Genomic DNA, 21,321 nt, shown 5'->3' with positions numbered 1-21,321 from the left:
GATAGCAATTAGCCAAGGATAAGGCTATCACCTTTTTATCAAGTAATTAGCCCAATAGAAAATGACAACTTTTTTGTTTTTGATAAATAGAAAATGACATCTTTAACTTCATGTTTAAACACTTCTAGTATGCATTATCTGTTTAAACCATTTTTCTACAAATGAGTGCTTGCTTAAGAGATATTCAAAATTGGTGTCCTATGCTTCAAACTTTAGTCATTTGAGAAAGAAGATATGGCCAAAAGGTCAATCATTGAAATGAAAGATAACAGATCCTTGTTTCCTACAGTACAATAAATACTCCATCTAACTAGTTCTACTTGTTTCATCAAAGGAAAGCAACTCATATTTACCACATAAATTTTATAAAATTTCAAAAATATCTACTCTCTTCTTGACTTAATATATAATTAAAATTTGAAATAAAGTATCTTTGTTATCCAAATAATCCACAAGGTTCCGTTATAAAAAAAATCGAAAATGTGACCTATCGTTGATATGATCTACTCCCACATGTCAAGAGTGAGGAGTCTTGAAAATTAATTTATAGTTGCCTTTATATAAAGGAAAGTTACCAACTCCTTGTGGAGCTTTTTCAGCAAGCATATACTCTTCTTCCCTTCAAATCTTCTCAAGTTTCTCATCTTCTCCCAAACTCAACTCTTTTTATCTTCACTTACCCTGTGAACTTCAATACCTCTACATATATGATATATCCATAATTCAAAAACATAATTCTTCCTCTTTACTACTACTAGTCTGGAGAAACTCTTAAAGATTTATTTTGTTTTACTTTTTATATGTAGAAACATACAACTTTCATTGCAGGCTTGCAGCCATATACTAACCATACTATGTGCTCAGAGATGTTGCCCTTGATCACGAGTCCTCGGATATCTTTCTCTCATGATCTTAACATTGAAGAAGATGATGAACAAGTAGAAGTCAAAATGGAAGAAGATCAGGAAGATTCTTCATCAATGGATGTCTCAGATATTCTTGATAATGATCATGAAGGCCAGCTTTTTGATTTTTCATTCAGTGATAGCTTCACATTTGAACCATCTTCCTCATCAGCAGATGAACTTTTCTCCGATGGCCTAATTCGACCTCTTCAACTGGAAGAAAAATTTGTCACCACTTCAAAACATGCCTCAGTACCTCCTACACTCTCTCAACATTCTTCAACTAATGATGATCCATCTTTGCTGAAAGATGCCAATGTCGTCGCAACCATGAGTACTACTGCAAATGTCGTCGAATCATCAGAGCACAAGAATCAGAACCAGGCTAATAGCAAGTCTTTTTGGAAGATCAACAGAAGTAGTAGTGTGCATGTTGATGAGGACTCCTACAAAAAGAGCTCATTTTGGTCATTACCACTTATGCTGAGAAGCAATTCTACTGGATCTGCACCAAGCCCTCGACAAATGTCAAAGGAGAATAAGAAGCACAACATGCAGAAGCAACTGAAGTGTTCAACAGCATCATCTTCTAGCTTTTACATGTATCAGCTGTCTCAGAAGCCTCCTCTTAAGAGGAATCATGGAGGGTCTTATGGTAATAATGGAGTTTTCACTAATCCAGTGCTCAATGTTCCTCCACCTTATATTGGCAAAGGAACTGGAAATCTCTTTGGAATCACTTCTTTGTTCAAGGAAAAGAAAGATAAGAAGATCAAGAAATGATTGTGGCTTCAAACTTTTTATTTATTTATTTTTTGTAATTTTTCCAATTTTTTTTTTCTGGAGTTGTGTTAACTTATCATGAGTTATGGATCTAATTTTTTATTTTTCTTTATATGTGTGAATAGAATGATTTGTAGTTGTGATTGGTGTAAATTTAAAGCAAGTTGGTATTGGAGGAAAAAAATGAAGAATTATGAGGCACTGCTTTAATTGTGTGCATCACATGTACTCACAGGCTTGAATGACACATAAAGGTACTGTTTCTTCCCTATTTTCTTCCCTCCCATGATGTGGTGTTTTTCAGAATGAGCATACAAATTACAAATGGGAAGGGGAAATCGGAACTCGTACCTATCATACACCGGATCTCAGTCGGTGTCACTAGTCTAGGACCTCATCGGTTCATGACATGGTGTTTTTAATTTTTTTTATAAAAGGAATTAATATAAATTTAGTTAAAGAACTGTAGATTAGAGTGGTTTGTTTCTGAAGATACTGACAATTCAGTTGTGCTAAGAAGTGGGTCTGGACCAAATAATTGAGAGGCCCTTTAATTCATGATTTTTGTTTGTATTAGATTAGATATTATTTAGTTAGTCTAAAGTGGACCACCTGCTCTTTCCTTTCTGTTGGTGGTCATCCACCTGTGTCCCAAGCTGCAGAGATGTTTATATAACTACTACAATTGATGAATGTTGGGCTGGTTTTGGTTTTTTAGTAAAGATCTTGGGCCTGCACTTCTATTTGGTTCTCAGAACATGAGCACTTTAATTTGAACAACAGAGCTAAGGTAATTTTTCATTGTAAATTCAGGGTTAATGGTTTTGAGCAGAAAAAAACCAGCTAGTAGTATGCTGCATCAATCGTTTGCTGTGAGAGACTCAGACCCTTGTATTATTTGAGAAAGTGGAGATAGAAGTTACAGAAGTGTTCAGGGAGTTCTGGAGAAGTATCAATCACCCTGCAGTCGTTCTTTTATCTTCGTAAGAACTTATCTTCATAAAGGAGTTTGTTTCATAGTTCGGATGACAAGTAAACATTTGAGTACGACCTTCAGTGGCATTCTCAACAATATGAAAGAGCAGAAAACAGAAAACCATTTCTGATAATTCGATGGTTTCTGAGTATGAATAGTCTTGTATAACTTCTTAAGTGTTGGCCACACTTCAGATTCGGTTAAAGCCATGACTTGTAGAATTGCTGTTAGCATATGACCAAATCCATTCGAATGAACAATTGGACCTCCCATTCGTCTGAATCATCGTGTGACCCAAGTCTATGCAAAAGCTCTGTAACACTGTATTGCAACAGACTGATGTCTGTTTTGAAATGCTCTGCAAAGCCGGTAAAAATCAATCCCTTAAACAGGATTAGAATGGAGCTCAAAAACCATAAGGTGCATGAAAGAATCCAAGGGAGAAGAATGTACACAAGTCTGGTGTTGTAACTAAACTTTTTTACTGAAGATAAGTTTACAAGAACTTGAAGGCGAAAACCAAAACCAAAACCAAATCGACTGGCAGCAAACTGATGTAACATAACTCTGTAAGTTTCTCACAAGAACATAAGACATATTATCATATATTTCAAACAGTGTTCATAGTTGAAATCATGATTTACATAATTGTTGCCTAATCATTTGTTTTTCTTACAAGATCAACAGAACCTATATGTTCAAATATAAATCGACATCTACCAATCTCGCAAATTCAATTCCTCCATTGTTCATCCGCAGTTTGAAAATCCTCAGACATGATAAATCTCTGACAACCAATTTCCAGGATTAAGTTCCTGCAAGATTAAAAAAAAAGCTTTAGACACACATCTAAGCATTATTATAACACAACAAAATCAAGAATAATTTCCACTATAAACATGGACTAATCCAATTAACAATAATAAAACACACTCTGAAAAAACACACAAAAATAATAATAGATGAGTAGTCATCAACTTGTACTGCAGATAATCAAGGTATTTCTGCTTTTCCTTGGCATCTGTAAACGTCTTCTTCACTTTCTTCTTCCCCTGAGGAACCCTGCCCGTGACACGAACAAAATCCTCAACAATTTCTTCTTTACTCAACGACATCGAGAACAAGCCCTCCCTTCTCCTCACTTGACATCCCTTATTCATCGTCTGCCTTGTGCTCTGTTTCACCCTGAGGCAGGGCCTGGAAACCTGAACCTTCTTGACGTCAGGCCTAGTTTCCAGGACTTTTCGAGTGTTCCACCCCGGACCGGGCAGTTTGAAGTCATGCAGAGGAGCTATTGAGGAGACAAACACTGTTTTCTCCATTGGTATCTTCTCAGATTTCTCTATTTCTTGCTCTGTCCATGGGGAGCTTGCGTTGCACGTATCCATCAGCCACATATCGAAAATTGTATTGGGTCTTTAGATTATGATTTGCATGATCAAATGCTTTGGTTGCTGATGAATATATATATAGGGGCAAGAACATTCCTCGGTAAATCCTACGAGGGGAAGCAAAGCATAGCTGCAAAGTTTGTTTAAATCCAATCCGTTTTATAATTTATAATTAGATGACGCGGCAAATTTATCTATGATATATTTGTGATATATAAAAATCTGAAGAAATTTATTAATATACCATTGTTAAGGAAATTTTTTAGAGTTCTTTTGAAAAATATACTCGTTTTTCTATTTCAAATATAATTCTATATTTTGAGAAGTTTATGAAAAAGTTTTTTGTACATTCATTGCAGATATGTGCTATATGGCAGTGCAATTTGAAACCATCTTCACAATGCATTACTGTGATCTACCAAATTAGATTATGATAACATGAAAAATTCAACCGGTCAATATGTTCGAAATGCATTTTCTAAGCAGTTACCACCAAATTTTTAGAAAAACATCCCACTAGGAAAAAAAAGATTCACGATAAATAATTCAAACAAAAGAATAGTTTAAGAAACAAGGTCCAACACGGAGTATTGGATTAGGCATCTGCATATTGTATGCCTGCACGAAAAAATGATGACGGGAATTATTTGTGCATTCGAGAACCACCATATCTTCAACTGTAAAAGTCAAGATCTTCTCTGGACTGGATCCAACCATTCAGAATTTCACAACGGTGAAATTGGCTTTTTCGAGTTCTCACTTGAAACTTTCAAGTTCTGTCACCTGAATAAACATTTATGTAATCTCTCTTCCTCCAGAAAATGGTAATTTTCCTCAAACTCTCTAGAAATATCCTATCAAAAGAAGAATACAAATCATAATACGATATTTTCTCTAATCATTTGACAACGGAACACTTACAATAAAAAGGGTAAAAAACTAATGTTCTTACCACCCCATACAAATATTTGTACATGTGACAAGACTTGACATTTATCTCAATACGTCCATGTACAGTGGGGTTATGTGAGTTTCAACCTAATCAGTAAAATTTCAAAAAATGCTAGGAGATAATAATAATTATAAATCACTAAAGAAATTTACTTCAAATTTCAAAAGTAATTTACCAGGTGATAGAAGTATCCCAAGAAACATAACCTCAACAAAATTGTCGCCAAAAACAGATATGATAGTGACACCAATTTCCTCATAAGTTAACAGAATAAGGTTAAACCGGCTGAAATCTTCAATACTTAAGATTAGGCAGAACTTCCTAAGGTCATAAAACTTTCCAGAATCATGAGTGTAACCTCCTTCTATCTTCTTTCCATTACTAAACACAAAATTCTGATACCCACTACCCACGAACAAGTGGACATGCCCTTTTAAAAGAAGCTGGAGCCTTCTACAGGAAAAATTACTTTCATCCATAGTGATAACCGCAAACAATTACATATAATGCAGGGCTGAGTGTACAATAAGAACTTTTAACTATAACTCAACTAATTTATCGTAAAATCTACTTACATAGTCTTCTGCCAGGGGACTGTCCTCCTTCACAAAAGTCACAAACTTCAAACCACCGTTGCGCATAGACACTAAAATAAATTTGATAAACATGATTAACTTTAACATTTTTTCAATAATCGACAAAATTCATTAATATTTCAAACAAGAGAATATTTTATTACCAACTCTAGGGCGCTTCTTCTGCATACAATGAACAATATTTGGGTACCGAATCTCTGTCAGATTAGTACCAATTACGTACACATTGAAATCAGTAGATCTATTAAACTCAGAAACCAACATTTCCCCCCCTTTTAAAGCAAAATCCTCATACAATGCCTAAATACCAACAATTGTCCATTTATCATCATTCAAGTCCACAGGAATCTCATAATCTTTACGGAACTTCAAGAGGAAACATGGCGTTAAGCGCTTACCATATTTGCTCACAATCTTTTTGGGAAATTTTTGCAACAAAAGGGTTTAAAATATGTGAACATACTTTATTAAAATAGCGAAGAAAATTATCACTAACCAGTTCATCCGAGTTAGTCTCAGCATTTGTGAAGAATTTGATAAACTTTTGTTCAATCGCCCCTGATGATTTCATAGCTATACAAATTGCAAAAACCAAAATCTTACATGAGTTACATGCAACACATCAAACAAACAAGAAAAAACAATTATGGGCTATGATGTGTCATACCTTCGAAAATAGAAAAACTCGAATCTCTCCAAATCCTAAATATCTCAGAAGAGAGTTGAATGAAATATGAAGGAGCTACTGTCAAATAACGCCTCTGCACTGAGTACTGATTTAACTCAATTCAGCTTTAGTTAGGGAGCAAGCAGAAGAAATATAATACTACTTTCATCACTTCTAAATTTTATTTATTCAGAAAAAGTTATGATTAGTATAATATAGTTTAGTATATTGTTTCTTTTACGAAACTTTCCAGTATAATAATTTGAAATCATTAAATCCTCATTTTCGAAAATAAATTTAAAAACAAATTCAAAAAATATTTATGAAGCTTTTTAAAAAATTATACAAAACAATTTTGTATTCAAACTTGAATAGGTTGATTTAAAATAGAGGATGAATTCTGCATAAAATATTCTCATTGCATGAATTTATTTTAAAACAGTCAAGCTGAATGCATTCATGATAGTTTTCAGTTGAAATTCTACACATTTAAGCTTATTTATGTTTGAATCATAGAACCACATTAGGCAAGATTCAACTGTATTCAAAACAAACAGACGGTAAAAGTGTAAAACAAGCTTCCAAGAAAATCTAAGTCTGAAAATAACATCCACAATTATTCATACACTTCATAAGTTAAACTACCAAACAACACACACAAGCATATATGTTTGTTCGGAAACATAAGATCTAAAAATCAATCTGTCCTTCAAATACTAGGAATCTGAAATCAACATAGTACTTATAATCTAACCAGCAATATCACATATTAGTCCTCATCATCATATTCTAAAACTCGAATTCTAAAGTGGTCGTAATTAAGATTGTGTTTGGCATTGAAAAACACAAACATTCCCAACATTCAACCCCAGACCATCACAGAGTTTTTGCCATCCATCTTTGATAGGGGAACAGTAGTGGTCGTCCCTTCTGCATATTAGAATCCTCCAACAGCAACTTCCTAAATAAACATTAATGCACTGGAAGGTCTGCCAATGCAGACACAAGTCCTTAACATCATTGGAGATTTCCTGTAGAAAAAAAACAAATACAAATGCAGAGATCGAAATAATTTTCGTCCCATCATAGGTAAATAAAAAGTTACTTGCAGAGATCGAAATAATTTTCGTCCCATCATAGGTAAATAAAAAGTTACTTACAACATTCAAACTATCTATTCCTAATATCTGAAACATAGAACTTAGACCTCTCAACCGGCAGGTCTCTGAATTATAAGAACGAACTAATCTCTTTTCATTACTCAGAACACATATAATGCTCTATGGCAAAGCAAAACCGCAACGATCAATGAAGCCAGCAAGAGGATCCTACAAATTAAAATTATTCCCTATATCCATATAATTGGTCATATTACTCATGCATGGACATAACTTACAATGTTATCAATAATTGCGTCAACATCAACACAAGCCCTGACAAACCTCCAACCAGCATAACTACAATTTACACGAAGAGGAAACATATTCAGCTTCGTATATGAGTAACAGTAATCATAAATTTAAAAGAAATGCTATACTGACCTATTCCAGGTAAACATTGTTGAAGACAATGTGCTATACGTGGGTATCGAATTTCTGACCCGTTGGTACCAATTATATAAACGTCGAACTTACAACGTCCAAAGTCCTCAAACAGAAGAACCCCCCCCCCCCCCCCCCCCCCCCCCGCGGGGCCCTCTTCAACTCAAAATGCTTGAAAAACCATAAAACCCCCTTCATAAGGCAATTGACTAAATCAATTTCAACGGGTAGAATATAGCCATTACGCAATTTCAGTTCCATGTCATCATGTAATAGATTACTGTATTTCGAGCAGAATTTCGTAGGAAGTTTCTGTAACAAATTAAGACAGTTACTTCAGAAACAAAACAAAGCATTTCAAGAAAATCTACGACAACAGACCATATCAGTTTATTCATAGATTACTAGTTTATTCGACAAAATATCTTCGTAGGTTAGGAGGATGCATAACTTATCAGCTGCAATACCAGTACATTCCATAGATCTGGAAAAATGAAAAAAAATACAAGAGATGTAAGCTAAGAATATGAGATAAAAACATATATACAATCAACATCATATATGTAACTCTACAGCAATACTGACCTTATAGCATTGTTGAAGAACTTAATTCGAACTTCGACTTGGAGATGAGTATCTTCAACGGGTGTCAGTAAAAATTCACAACGGTTCGGTATTCTTAATTCGGTTTCGGTTTGAAATGGCGCGATTTCGGTTTTAAAATCAAATAATAAAAAATATATTAACAATATAAAACCAACAAATACGTAGAAAACTAAAGGTGACAAATAATTTAGACCTAAAGCTATAAGAGCTGAGTAAGTGAAAACAAACATACTGATTCTTCAATTGATTTAGCTTTGATACTAATAATGATATGTCACTGTATAATTCATTCTACTAACAGTAAACACAAAGCAGAGAACACTAATTATTTACTTACAAATTTTGCAAGGCCACAAAATAGTTGATATCATCTGGAATTTGCCCAGATTACTACACTGTTTCAATAAAATCACCTAAAATGCATAAAACAATAATACATATAATTGGGCCATGTATAACAAATTACAAAAAAATTGTATAAAATCAAATTAAAATATAAATATATATATATATATATATATATATAATTTAAAAATATATATAATTAATTTTATTTGGTTTGGTTCTATTTCTATTCGGTTTAAAAAAATTTAAAACCAAACTGCAACCATATTATTGGTTCGATTTTTATTCGGTTCGGTTATTAATTGGTTCTGTTTTCAATAGCGCGATTTTGCTCGGTTTTTTTATGATTTGGGTTCGGGTTTAGATTTTTGGTCCGGTTTAGCTCACTCGGTTAGCAGTATACACACCCAGCGAAGCCTTATTATACTCCTAAATAAACAAAGAACACTTCAAGTCATCATCTTCCCCAATTAAACCCCATTTTCACACACTCAAAACACACTCAATTTTCACACACAAACATGCTATCAAGCCCATCACTAATGGACACTCTTTTCCAACGATCCCTTGAAGATCTCATCAAGGGCCTCCGTCTCCACCTCCCTGGCACACCCACGTCAAATTTCATCTCAAAAAACATTGAAGAAATCAAGAAAGAGATCAAATCAACTGATCTCAATACAAAGTCAATAGCCCTTCAGAAGCTAACTTATCTGCACTCTCTGTATGGGATTAACATGTCGAATTGGGCTTCTTTTCATGCCATTGAGCTCACTTCTTCACCCTTTTTTGGGCACAAAAAGGTGGGGTATTTAGCAGTTTCGATATCGTTTAACTCAAATACTGAGGTTCTTTTGCTGCTAGTTAATCAATTGAGGAAGGATCTTGGAAGCCCATGTGAGTTTGAGGTTAGTTTGGCTCTTGAAACTATTGGGTTTGTGATTAATCAAGAACTTGCTGTTAATTTAATTGATAATGTGTTTGTGTTGATTAGTAGTAGTAAGAGTTTTGTGCGAAAGAAAGCGATTGTGACCTTGTTGAGGGTTTTTGAGGTTTACCCAGATGGTATTAAGGTTTGTTTTAAGAGGTTGGTGGAGAATTTGGAGAATGGGGATGTGGGGTGTGTAAGTGCGAGTGTGGGCGTGTTTTGTGAGCTAGCGATGAGGGAGCCGAGGTTGTGTTTGCCGTTGGCACCTGAGTTTTATAAAATTTTGGTTGATTGTAGAAATAATTGGGTTTTGATTAAGGTTTTGAAGGTGTTTGGGAAGTTGGCGGAGTTGGAACCTAGGTTAGGGAAGAAGTTGGTTGATCCGGTTTGTGAGCATTTAAGGAGGACGGGGGCTAAGTCGGTTGTGTTTGAGTGTGTTAGGACTATTGTTAGTTGTTTGAGTGAGTTTGATTACGCTTTGAGACTTGCGGTTGAGAAGATTCGGGAGTTTTTGGTTGATGATGACCCAAATCTTAAGTATTTAGGTTTGCAAGGGTTGTCGATTGTTTCGAGGAAGTGTTTGTGGGCGGTGGTGGAGAATAAAGATGCTGTGATTAAGTCTTTGAGTGATGCGGATGTGAATATTAAATCAGAGGCTTTGAGGCTCGTCATGGCTATGGTTTCAGAAGATAATGTGACGGAGATATGCAAGGTTCTGATTAGTTATGCTATAAAATCTGATCCTGAGTTTTGTAATGAGATTCTTGCAGCCATTTTATCGACTTGTGGTAGCAATGTGTATGAGTTAATTATTGATTTTGATTGGTATATATCTCTGCTCGGGGAAATGGCTAGGATTCAGCATTGTCAAAAGGGAGAGGAAATTGAGAATCAATTAATAGATATTGGTATGAGGGTCAGAGATGTTAGACCAGAACTTGTTCGTGTTGGCCGGGATCTACTTATTGATCCCGCTTTACTTGGAAATCCTTTCATTCATAGAATATTATCTGCAGCTGCTTGGTTATGTGGGGAGCATGTTCAGTTCACTAAAAATCCATTTGAAGTTATGGACGCACTTTTACAGCCACGCACAAATCTTTTGCCAGCATCGATAAGAGCTGTCTATATTCATTCTGCATTTAAAGTTTTGTCCTTCTGCCTTCATTCTTATCTCTTGCCAAATGAAAGTGCATCCTCTTGGGTAGATTCTGATGCCGGGGAACCATATTTACTTTCAGAAAGTGAAATCCTGGAAACTTCTAATTCATCTGCACTAAATGATGATCAAATATATGAGCAAAGGGTTTTAAATCTGGCAGAAGGAGCATCTTCCATAGAGAATGTTCTTGATACAAATGTTGCTCAAGAACAGAGCACGTTGCCTTTGAAGAAAGGCCTTTTCACTGAAGAATCTATTAAAAACTTATTATCTCTTGTTGAAACAGCTTTGCGTCCATTATCCGGAAGTCACGAGGTGGAAATACAAGAGAGAGTTTGCAACATTCTTGGTTTGATTGAGCTGATGCAGGGAGAATTACCTAATTCTGTTATCCAGGGGGGAGAAAACTTTGAGAAGGGAGAATCAAAAGCTTCTGATTTTATCAAGCTGGTGCATGATGCCTTCTCAGAAGATCTTGGGCCGATTTCCCTTAGTGCCCAAGAAAGGGTACCTATACCAGATGGACTTTTGCTCGAGGAGAATCTCAACAACCTGGATAAGATATGCGGTGATATAGAGTTACCAGTGTCGACTTCTTTCTCCTTAGGAAGGCCTGTTTCCGATAAGCATGATAGTGTTCCCCTCTTTAACAACCATGACAAAGATGAATCCGAGCTATCTAAGGAATCAACGTCTCTGCTTACTGAACACCGAAAGCGACATGGGTTATATTATCTTTCTTCGGATAAGAAGGAAGTGGTTTCTGATTATTACCCCCTTGCTAATGAGCCGGAGACACAGGGTAATGCTAATGATGTTACTGAAGATCTAGTTAAGCTTACAGAGCAATCATTTTTTCCAAAGAAGAAGCCTAATCATGTAAAGGCTAGACCGACAGTAGTAAAATTAGATGAAGCGGATGGAAGAATTCCTAGTGTCACAAAGAAATTAGATTCTGCAAATACTGCAATATCTGGAGCTGTACAAGATGTTCTTTTGGGTAATGATACCAACCCGTACTCATCACAAGTAAAACCATCTGACAAGCTATCAAGCAATTCAAAGGGGAAGGAGAAATTACATATTGGTCAAAGTATTGAATTGAATGAGCATACTACTGTGGATAAGTCTGAGCTTGATTCTTCAAGACCAAAAAGAAATAAAAAGCATAAAGAGAGAAAGCATCGGAGTTCAGTTAAGACTGCCGAGGACAGAGATAAGAATGGTCTAGAAGATAAGCAGACGAGTGGTCACCACCACACAAGGAACAAGGCTCGACATAGAGCGGATGGAGACCTAAAAGTGGTTGCACAAACACCTGTAATACCTGATTTCCTTCTATAGTGTCAAATACTGGAAAAGATCATTTGAGCAGCTTCAGACAAAAGTTGAATTACTTTGCTTGTTAAATCATTGTGTTTGAATTCAGAGGTCAGTTCTTCTGTAACATGATATACCCAGTCTTCTGTTCTTTTTCTATTCTTTGCTTGTTTTTGTAAGAATTGTTTTGATTCAAAGCTTTCTCCGTGATAGGTCTTTACATGTTATGTAAGTCCTGATTTTCAATTGATAAATGTAAATTTTATTGAACACATCATGTACATAGTTTGTCCTTCCATAGAATTTAAATTTGGAACTCGGAGATGACACGGATACAATTGCCTGGTAGCTCAAGGGTTAACTTTTTCTTTATAATTTCTAATCTTGCCTACAGCTTTTGCAGGGTTACTAAATATATTGATGTGACTTTTTAGTATTTTATACTTCTCTACTCCCCCCTCTCCTCTTCCCAAATTAATCCAATAATTGGGCTCATTAGTGGACAGTTAATTTTAACTTTTTTATGGGGAAGAAAAGGATGAAGAGAAAAGATAAAAACTTTAGTTTACGTCTAAACACAAATCAGTAATAAAAAATGAATTTTTTAACACTAATTTACCTATTAATCAATATTCTGGAATCAGTAGGTCTAGATGGTTAAGGGACCTTATAGCAGCAATTTACTGGATAATCGGGGGATGAATGAGAGCATTAATGGATGAGTTATCAATTATCTCATTATCGTACTTAATTATCATTATTTAAATATTTACTCAACATTATTTTAAAGTTTTAATATAAGCCTTAAACATTGGTGCTTAAGTTGAATGTTGAAAGAGATCCCTAATTAACTTTACAAGAATGTCAAGATTTTTTAATTTTAGGCAACATAAAATATTCTGAAAATGAACTGATAGTTTGCGATAGCTTCTGAAATGACGCTTCACATAGAATAACATGTCATCTTATGATTATTGCCATAACGGTCATCCATTCATTCTGACGAGGCTTGGTGCAAGAATCGAAAATCAACGTTATAAAAGGACTCTATACTTCCAAGTACAGAAGGGATCATCATAAAGGTCTTATAGTAAAATATAAAGCTGATGGAGCAAATCTTCCTTTAAAGTATGTCACATCGTTTAGTAACAAACAAATTTCTTAAATTGAAATATGGTGAAAGATTTGGAGAGACCTGTATTGTAGGGTTATTTATTTACACTGCCTGCCAAATTATCAAGCAATATAAATGGTAAGGGAAAACCGCATATGTAAGTTATGAATCATAAGAAAATACTATTAACATGTACAAGTCTGAGCTTGATACTTATATTTAATAAAATTTAATGATAAACTGGAGACCCGTGTGGGTAATCAAAGCATCATTTCGCAGCTCAGAAACTGTTGAACGACACTGCTTCATGAATCATTTTGTTTAAGCTCAGGTTAGTTCTTCTGTAATAATTACATTCTAATTTAGTATCTGTTTCATTTATCTATTTAGTTGTTTGGACAAAAAATTGTTTTGATTATAAGATTTTTGTGCAATAGGTAATATACATGTTAATATGTTGTACAAGTTCCGAGATGTATTACTGGTTTCAAGATAACACATCGTGTACATTTTTTGTCATTTTCTGTTGATCCCGCGAGGCAATTATAATTATGCTTGTTTAAAGTTTGCAGACACGACGCCTCTGATATAGTGTCCTACTCAGCCATGCTAGCACCTCTTCTATTTCTACAGCAGTATATGCATATGTAAATATGAAATTGTATATGTTGCTATATGACAATAACCACAAAATTGCATGGAACTCCCAAAAAGTTCACAAGATTGTGGCAAATAGGCAGTTATATGGTCTTTAAATTTTTGGCAAACTATGGATAATCAATCAAACATTGAACCACATTTGATTACACATTTTTTCTTTTAGAATGCCACTACCTTTGAAGTGAAATGTAGTCTTCTAATTGTTGTTAGAACATTCTTGCAGACTGTCCAATGGGACTGGGTGAAATGATCAAAGGATCAACTTCTTGAAGACTTGAACAGATGCGGGTCAGTTTCATGTATAGAAGGTATTACAAAGATGGATATGGATGTAAAAATTATGAGATGAATTTTTTTCACAGGCTCATATGTTGAGATCGAACTAAGAATTTGCTTCCTCATGGAGAATGGCATTTTTTAAGCAGTTCTTTCTTACAGGTACTCTGACCATTTAAACTTTGGGGGTAACAACAGAGCTTCTGCAGTGCTCCAAAATATAACAAAATACGCAAAACGATGAAACCATACCAAGATATATCACAGAACAGGATGCATCAGTTGGTGTTTTTGTTTCAATCACAGGATATCAAGAAAAAGGTAATAATACCAAGCTATATGTAAATAGTCAAAGTAGTTTGTTTTAATTATTACTCCATCTCATATTTTGTGTCTTGTTTTGACTATTCAAGAGTCAAATTGACTAGATTTTGACCGCAAATTACACATATTATCCGACTTAAAAAGATTAGAATACTTACTTTGAAAATATATTTAATCCCATTCAAAATCCATTTTTCAGATTTTTAAATAATTAATAAATTTTCTTTAATTAATGGTCAAAGTTTGGTCCTATTGACCGTCTAATAGTCAAAAGAGGACACATAATATGATATGGAGGGAGTATTTATTACTAGTCTTGAGGATAGCCAAGATAATAAGAAAGAATAGTTGACCAGCTTTTCTCAATAATTGTTCTGTAAATGTGGTGTCATTATTTTCAGATCCATATAGAATATAGATATTAACCAATATACATCACATACTATACTTTGTTGTAAAGTACTGATGTTAATAAATTTTATAATAGCCGGGAGCAACTCCTGTAGATTGGCTACCTTACTCTAGTACACCAGCATCGTTCTTAAAGTAGTTTCTTTGTCTGTCGTACGGACCAGTATCCAGAGACCAGAGTTATAATCTTTTTTCCTAAGACTATGAATATATCAATTCTAAATAATTGGAAGTTAAACCAAAAATCTTTAAACACTTACAAAGGGATCACCATACATCTAATCTAGAAAACAATAAACACACTATATATCCACCGATATTTTTTGATAGACCGGAATAAACCGTTAATATATTGCAGAAAAGTGGGAAGTAATAACAGTAGAATATTTAATGTACTTATAACTGATAGGTAAAGAATCTAAATTTATCTTTCAGTCTTGAGATAACTGAAACATCAAGTTGCTATATAGTATAGTATACTACAGTTATAGTATATTAAGTTGCAGTAGTCAATGGAGTTGGTAGAAACCTTAAATACAATTAGTTTATAAATAACTGTGCTCTGTGCAAGACTATAACTAGTCAGGTCTTCTTTGGTAGTTACAAATACTTGTATAGTAGCTAGAAATTACTTAATTGGTAGTTTTTTCTTGACAGGTACTTAATTGGTAGTTATTTAATATAAATTATCTATTATTTTTAAAACTTAAAGCTACACCGGCTATGTAGGTTTCTTTTATTATGAATACCTTCTAGCTGCACTCTTGTAGCTATGGTAGACTGATTAAGCATTGTTGTATTAGTGCTTGCAGTGTCATGACATATTTTCAACGTTCTTGGTTTGATTGAGCTGATGCAGGGAGAATTACCTAATTCTGTTATCCAGGGGAGAGAAAACTTTGAGAAGGGAGAATCAAAAGCTTCTGATTTTATCAAGCTGGTGCATGATGCCTTCTCAGAGGATCTTGGGCCGATTTCTCTAACTGCCCAAGAAGGCCTATACCAGACGGACCTTTGCTCGAGGAGAATCTCAATAACCTGGATAAGATATGCGGTGATATAGAGTTACCAGTGTCGACTTCTTTCTCCTTAGGAAGGCCTGCTTCTGATAAGCATGACAGTGTTCCCCTCTTAACAACCATGACAAAGATGAATCTGAGCTATCTAAGGAATCGACGTCTCTGCTTACTGCACACCGGAAGTGACATGGGTTATATTATCTTTCTTGGGATGTGGTTTTTGATTTTTACCCCCCTGCTAATTAGCCGGAGACGCAGGGTAATGCCAATGATGTTACTGAAGATCTACTTAAGCTTACAGAGCAATCATTTTTCACAAAGAAGAAGCCTAATTATGTAAAGGGTAGACCGACAGTAGTAAAATTAGACGAAGGGGATGGAAGGATTCCTAGTGTGACAAGGAAATTAGATTCTATACAAGATCATCATATACTTTAAAGGAGCTGTACAAGATCATCATATAATTCAAATAGTGTTGATAGTTGAAATCATGATTTACATGATTGCTGCCTAATCATTTGTTTTGCCTACAAGATCAACAGAACTTAGGGAGAAATTAGGGATCTGAACGTTCAAATACAAGTCTGACAGCTACCAAATTTTGCTACTGCAATTCTTCTGTTGCTCATTAGCAGTTTGAAAATCTTCTGTTGCTCATTTGCAGTTTGAAAATCCTCAGATAGGATAAATCTCTGACAACCAGTTTCCAGGATTAAGTTCCTGCAAGATTAAAATCAACTTTAGACACTCATCTAAGCAACATTTTTTTTTTTTTTTTTTGTAATAAGACTTTCATGTCAGTGAATTGTACCGAAATACAATACCGAAAAGATCGGAGAGCTTCTTTCATACACGAAAAACTTTCATCTAATCAAAGAACACATTGAAAAGCCCCACAAAAATTAGATTAAAATTTTGATGTCTGAAAAAACAATGCTCGAAAAGAAAAGCAAAATCCACGGAACACTAGAAGGAAAAGCAAAATCCGCGGAATTTCATTCAAAAAAGTCTACCGACTAACCAAATGTCATGCAGAGATGGCCCCAAAAATTTAGCCAATAAAACTTCAATCACTGAAACGAAAACCCCCGTGAAAGACAAAAATCCGTGAAAAGGAAAAAAATAAAAAGGAGAATAAAAGAGTAAAGAAAGAAAGAATCAAGCATTAAAGATTATGTTAGGCACCAAAACAAAGTTATCTAAAATGAAATAATCGTTAATAAACGACAAACATAATTGCAATATACGATAAAAAACCATCACCTATGGCACTCCCTCGATAGGGCACAATAATTAAAACTAAAGATACAACAAGCCTTATAAATCTTGTTATAAACGAATCATAAAATTCAGTAACTTGATATATAACCAATTACAAAGGACATATAAGACAAATATGTTAAAAAACACTAAAACAAAAGATTTTGAACTCATATCATTTTCGTGGGATCAATTCAGACGATCCCTACCTTCGGCTATGGCTAAAATTGAATAAAAGTCGCTTAATTTGTCATTGACTCATCTCAATTGATTTACCATCAAATCAAAATCTTGAAAATCGAATAGATCTAAAATCTTGAAACGGATCCAGTGGGGAGTATTATTGAAAAAACGAGAACAAATCAAGAGAAATAAACTGACTCGGAGCTTTTCATTAGTGAAAATCGATGAAATCTCCGACGGCGGCTGGAAAAAAGAAGAAAGAGAGAAGGCTTGGGTTTTTTTAGAAGAGAGTATGGTGATAATGAAGAATATCCCAGATCTAAGCAACATTGAAACACAACAAAATCAACAAATCAAGATTAATTTTTCTTACAAAAACACATAAACATGGATTATATGGATTATATCAATTAAAAATCAAATAATTTAATAATTCAAGTGTACATTGCAAAAACACACACACACACATGTATTGACAAGGTAGAGATGACAAAAATAATCCGATCCGACGGATACCTGATCTAAAACTTGAAATTTTAGATTTAGTGAACTCGATTTTATGAATTTGGATATGGATTTACTTTTTAAACCCGAAAGTTTTTGGATTTGGATATTACGTAATACCTATCGGAAACATGATCCGGAAATATAAAACCCTATCCAAATCCCGATGAAAAAACCTGAATATATGATATTCCCTCCGTCCTTTTTCAGTTGTTACATTTCTATTTTTGTTGGTCAAATTGACTAACTTTTGACCAAAGATTATAAGTCACTCATTCATTATTTTACAAAAATTGAAAATTACATCTTAAAGTAGATTAAAAGTTATTTCCGATGACATATTTTTTTTATTTTGTCAATTGATAAAATATTGATAAATTTCAGTCAAACTTTAGTTAATTGACCGGCACAAAACCAAATGTGACAACTAAAAAGGGACGGAGGGAATATTATATACATACAAAATATATATATATATATATATATATATATATATATATATATATATATATATATATATATATATATATATATATATATGAAAAGCACCTTATATAGAGTCCAATAGAGAACACCTCTCTATACACATAAAATACATGTACTTATCATTATTCATCAAATTTTTAATTAGTATATCAAAAAGTTAAAGTTTCATTGCTTTACTCGAATAAATTAAAATCATCGAAATTTAATTATAATTGTATAATATTTCCGCTGGTTTTGGTTTTGCGGTAGAACCATATTTGTCCGGAATGTATACGTAGCAGAACCAAATTCAAAAATCACTATTTTTTACGTAAGTTTGCAAGTGATAGTATGTAATATAATAATTTGTAACCATCTGATTGTAACCAATATTTTTCGCAAAGTTCATTCTTAATTAAAAAAAGTCAATGTGCATGAATTTAACAATCTGGTATAAGTGCTTTTATGTCTAACAAAATCTATCAGATAAATTCCGCACCAAATGCACTAGTGTGATGGCTATGGTGATTGTCTACCGAACTAGACATTATAAGAAAAAAAAAATCACATATTCAATGTTTACGAAGAAGGTTGTTAGAAATTTTAAGATATACCCAAATTTTACTGTTCTTCATAAAGCTAATGACAATTTTAATTTCACCTTATATGTTACATCACATGAAATGTGAACACTGTAACTTTAAGAAAGTCAAATAATTGCTTTGTACTCAATGTGCATGCAGAATCCCATTAACGTTGCTGTAATTGAACGTCCATGTTGAGTTCATTAACAACTGACAAGGGGAATGTCAACTATATAGTACAAAGCATTCTAAGTTAGCTACGGTTTTTAGCACGGTTGGATAGCTCAAGTGGTCAAGAACATATCCTCAGTCGTCTCAGGTCTCAGTTTGACGGACAAAATTGATGTATGTCTAACGTGCGCTTGCAGTTTTGGAAAACTGTGATCCCCAGTCATACCTGCCATCTGCATTCTCTAGTTTCATCTTCTACTTCATGCATGTGAAAGTGCATAAACTTCTGACCAGAGCTCTGTAGTCTGTGTTTCGTGTTTCTTCCCGAGCCAAGGCACGTTAGGCGCATATGTATTGCCAATGGGCGAGGAAAAACATCAATCCGCGTCTTCTGTGAACTCTGTTCTGGCATTTTTGCGGTTTAGGCATGTCTTGACATTCCTTTTCTTTGCTGTAGGGTTGTGCATTGGCATAACAGCCGGTTTAAGTCTTAAAAGCTTCTTTATAATTTTAAGATCTCAGATGTTATCGCGTTTCTCATCGCTACCATCAGCTTTGGTGCTTCCTCAACCACCAATCCCTTCATTGTCTGTGCCCACAGTAAACATCATACCAGCTTATAAGAGTAATTATTCAGTCCAGGATGAGAAAATTGTTGCGCACAACATGGATGATGATGAATTGTTCCGGAGGGCTTCTATGGTTCATCGTATTCAAGAAGTTCCGTATGAACATACTTCTAAGGTTTCTTTCATGTTTTTGACAAAGGGACCTCTGCCATTGGCTCCTCTGTGGGAGAAATTCTTTAAAGGCCATGAAGGGTTTTACTCTATTTACATTCATTCTGATCCGTCGCATAATGAATCACTGCCAGAAGACTCTGTTTTCCATGGAAGAAGAATCCCGAGCAAGGTCAGTTTTCTAAATATTTTTTATATGTTCAAGCTAATCCGATTAAGATTAAGCCATATTTTGATATATTTAAATTTTGAAAAGTCGGTTATTTAACATGGTATCATGATTCTTTAAACAAAACGTACTAGTGAGCTTCCGAGTGAGGGGCATATAGCACATAAGCTTAAAACACATATATCAAGAGTCGGTAATCAGTTACTTTGGATTACTTACTAAGAGCATCTCCAAAGGTTTAAACCTGTTAACTATATCATTCACTTGGTATCTATGTGTCATCTAATTGACATGTTTAGAGAATATGTAAAATTTGAAACACTCCGGCCATTCACCCATTAGCAAAAAAATATAGATTATCATATTTGATGAGCTATATTTATTGAATCATTGAACCTTTTATGATAATTTTGTCGTCTAACTAATACAGCCAGTCCAATGGGGAAAGTTATCGATGATTGATGCAGAAAGGCGCCTCCTGGCAAATGCTCTTCTCGACTTCTCTAACAAACGGTTTATCTTACTCTCCGAGACATGCATTCCCCTGTTCAACTTCACCACAATTCACAACTACCTCATCAACGCCAACGAGACCTTCGTAGCTTCATACGATGATCCAAGAAAAGTTGGCCGTGGACGATACAACAATCAAATGTATCCTACATTATCAGTCACAGACTGGCGAAAAGGCTCACAATGGTTTGAGGTGAACCGAAACCTGGCTATCAAGATCATATCAGACAAGAAATATTACCCGATCTTCGGGCAGTACTGCCACATTCCATGTTACTCTGACGAGCACTACATTCCCACGATTGTAAACCTGGTTTCTTCACCGATCTTGAACTCGAACAGGAGCATTACTTGGGTTGATTGGTCTCAGAGCGGTCCGCACCCTGGAAAATTCGACAGGCGAGCCGTGTCCTTGGAATTTCTGAACCAAATAAAGTACGCTAGTAATTGTAGCTATAACGGAAATATGAGCAAAATTTGCTTCTTGTTTGCTAGGAAGTTTTTGGCCGACACTTTGGAGCCGCTTCTGCGACTTGCTCCCCTGTTTCTTGTTTAAAGCCAATGGCACTTATAAATTTGTTGTTTTTGATATATAAAGGAGAAGTTAATTATAGGAGAAAAGTAATATTTATTTAAGTGAGAAGTATTTTTAGTTTTATGTGTTTGGATAATTTTTTTGATATTTATAATTTATTGGTTAAACGGTTATTAATATAATAATTTTATTGTTATAAATTATCTTTTAAACTGAACTGT

General features: G+C 34.5%; 4 protein-coding genes across 10 annotated transcripts; 3 read left to right on the top strand and 1 right to left on the bottom strand.

Annotated features, from left to right (window-relative positions):
- Positions 1 to 498: 498 nt before the first annotated feature.
- LOC108224786 (uncharacterized) lies at positions 499 to 1,912 on the top strand. The gene has a single exon (XM_017399507.2). The coding sequence runs from the start codon at positions 855 to 857 to the stop codon at positions 1,686 to 1,688; it is 834 nt and encodes a 277-aa protein (XP_017254996.1). The 5' UTR covers positions 499 to 854; the 3' UTR covers positions 1,689 to 1,912.
- Positions 1,913 to 3,207: 1,295 nt separating this feature from the next.
- LOC108224787 (uncharacterized) lies at positions 3,208 to 4,232 on the bottom strand. The gene is made up of 2 exons (XM_017399508.2): positions 3,643 to 4,232; positions 3,208 to 3,479 (listed from the first exon to the last, which is right to left on the bottom strand). The coding sequence occupies exons 1-2, from the start codon at positions 4,059 to 4,061 to the stop codon at positions 3,398 to 3,400; spliced, it is 501 nt and encodes a 166-aa protein (XP_017254997.1). The 5' UTR covers positions 4,062 to 4,232; the 3' UTR covers positions 3,208 to 3,397.
- Positions 4,233 to 9,176: 4,944 nt separating this feature from the next.
- On the top strand, positions 9,177 to 16,589 carry LOC108227724 (AP-3 complex subunit delta). Of its 7 annotated transcripts, none has more exons than XM_064079358.1 (4): positions 9,177 to 12,283; positions 14,170 to 14,254; positions 14,385 to 14,543; positions 15,844 to 16,589. In XM_064079358.1, the coding sequence occupies exon 1, from the start codon at positions 9,284 to 9,286 to the stop codon at positions 12,194 to 12,196; it is 2,913 nt and encodes a 970-aa protein (XP_063935428.1). In that variant the 5' UTR covers positions 9,177 to 9,283; the 3' UTR covers positions 12,197 to 12,283; positions 14,170 to 14,254; positions 14,385 to 14,543; positions 15,844 to 16,589. The 7 variants fall into 7 exon arrangements, 6 of the variants coding, with proteins under 6 accessions (XP_063935428.1, XP_017258520.1, XP_063935426.1 ...); XM_017403031.2 differs by having other exon boundaries at positions 15,817 to 16,589; XM_064079356.1 differs by having other exon boundaries at positions 15,770 to 16,589.
- A 2,615-nt stretch (positions 16,590 to 19,204) lies between these two features.
- On the top strand, positions 19,205 to 21,201 carry LOC108226912 (glycosyltransferase BC10). Its single transcript, XM_017401908.2, has 2 exons — positions 19,205 to 20,055; positions 20,483 to 21,201. Exons 1-2 carry the CDS (start codon positions 19,504 to 19,506, stop codon positions 21,119 to 21,121), a joined length of 1,191 nt encoding a protein of 396 aa, XP_017257397.1. The 5' UTR covers positions 19,205 to 19,503; the 3' UTR covers positions 21,122 to 21,201.
- The last annotated feature ends 120 nt before the right edge of the window (positions 21,202 to 21,321 follow it).

This window comes from Daucus carota, chromosome 6 (assembly GCF_001625215.2).
Source record: "Daucus carota subsp. sativus chromosome 6, DH1 v3.0, whole genome shotgun sequence".
In the NCBI taxonomy this organism is placed as follows: domain Eukaryota; kingdom Viridiplantae; phylum Streptophyta; class Magnoliopsida; order Apiales; family Apiaceae; genus Daucus; species Daucus carota.
This window is presented reverse-complemented; position numbering and strand designations above follow the sequence as displayed.

Bases quoted from the DNA above. Each gene is read 5' to 3' on its own strand.
- LOC108224787 (XM_017399508.2), bottom strand. From the start codon at position 4,061: ATGTGGCTGATGGATACGTGCAACGCAAGCTCCCCATGGACAGAGCAA. The intron at 3,480-3,642 runs GTTGATGACTAC...TTAATCTTGCAG, and splicing joins CTTGATTATCTGCAGTACAA to GAACTTAATCCTGGAAATTG.
- LOC108224786 (XM_017399507.2), top strand. From the start codon at position 855: ATGTGCTCAGAGATGTTGCCCTTGATCACGAGTCCTCGGATATCTTTC.
- LOC108227724 (XM_064079358.1), top strand. From the start codon at position 9,284: ATGCTATCAAGCCCATCACTAATGGACACTCTTTTCCAACGATCCCTT.
- LOC108226912 (XM_017401908.2), top strand. From the start codon at position 19,504: ATGGGCGAGGAAAAACATCAATCCGCGTCTTCTGTGAACTCTGTTCTG. The intron at 20,056-20,482 runs GTCAGTTTTCTA...TAACTAATACAG, and splicing joins GAAGAAGAATCCCGAGCAAG to CCAGTCCAATGGGGAAAGTT.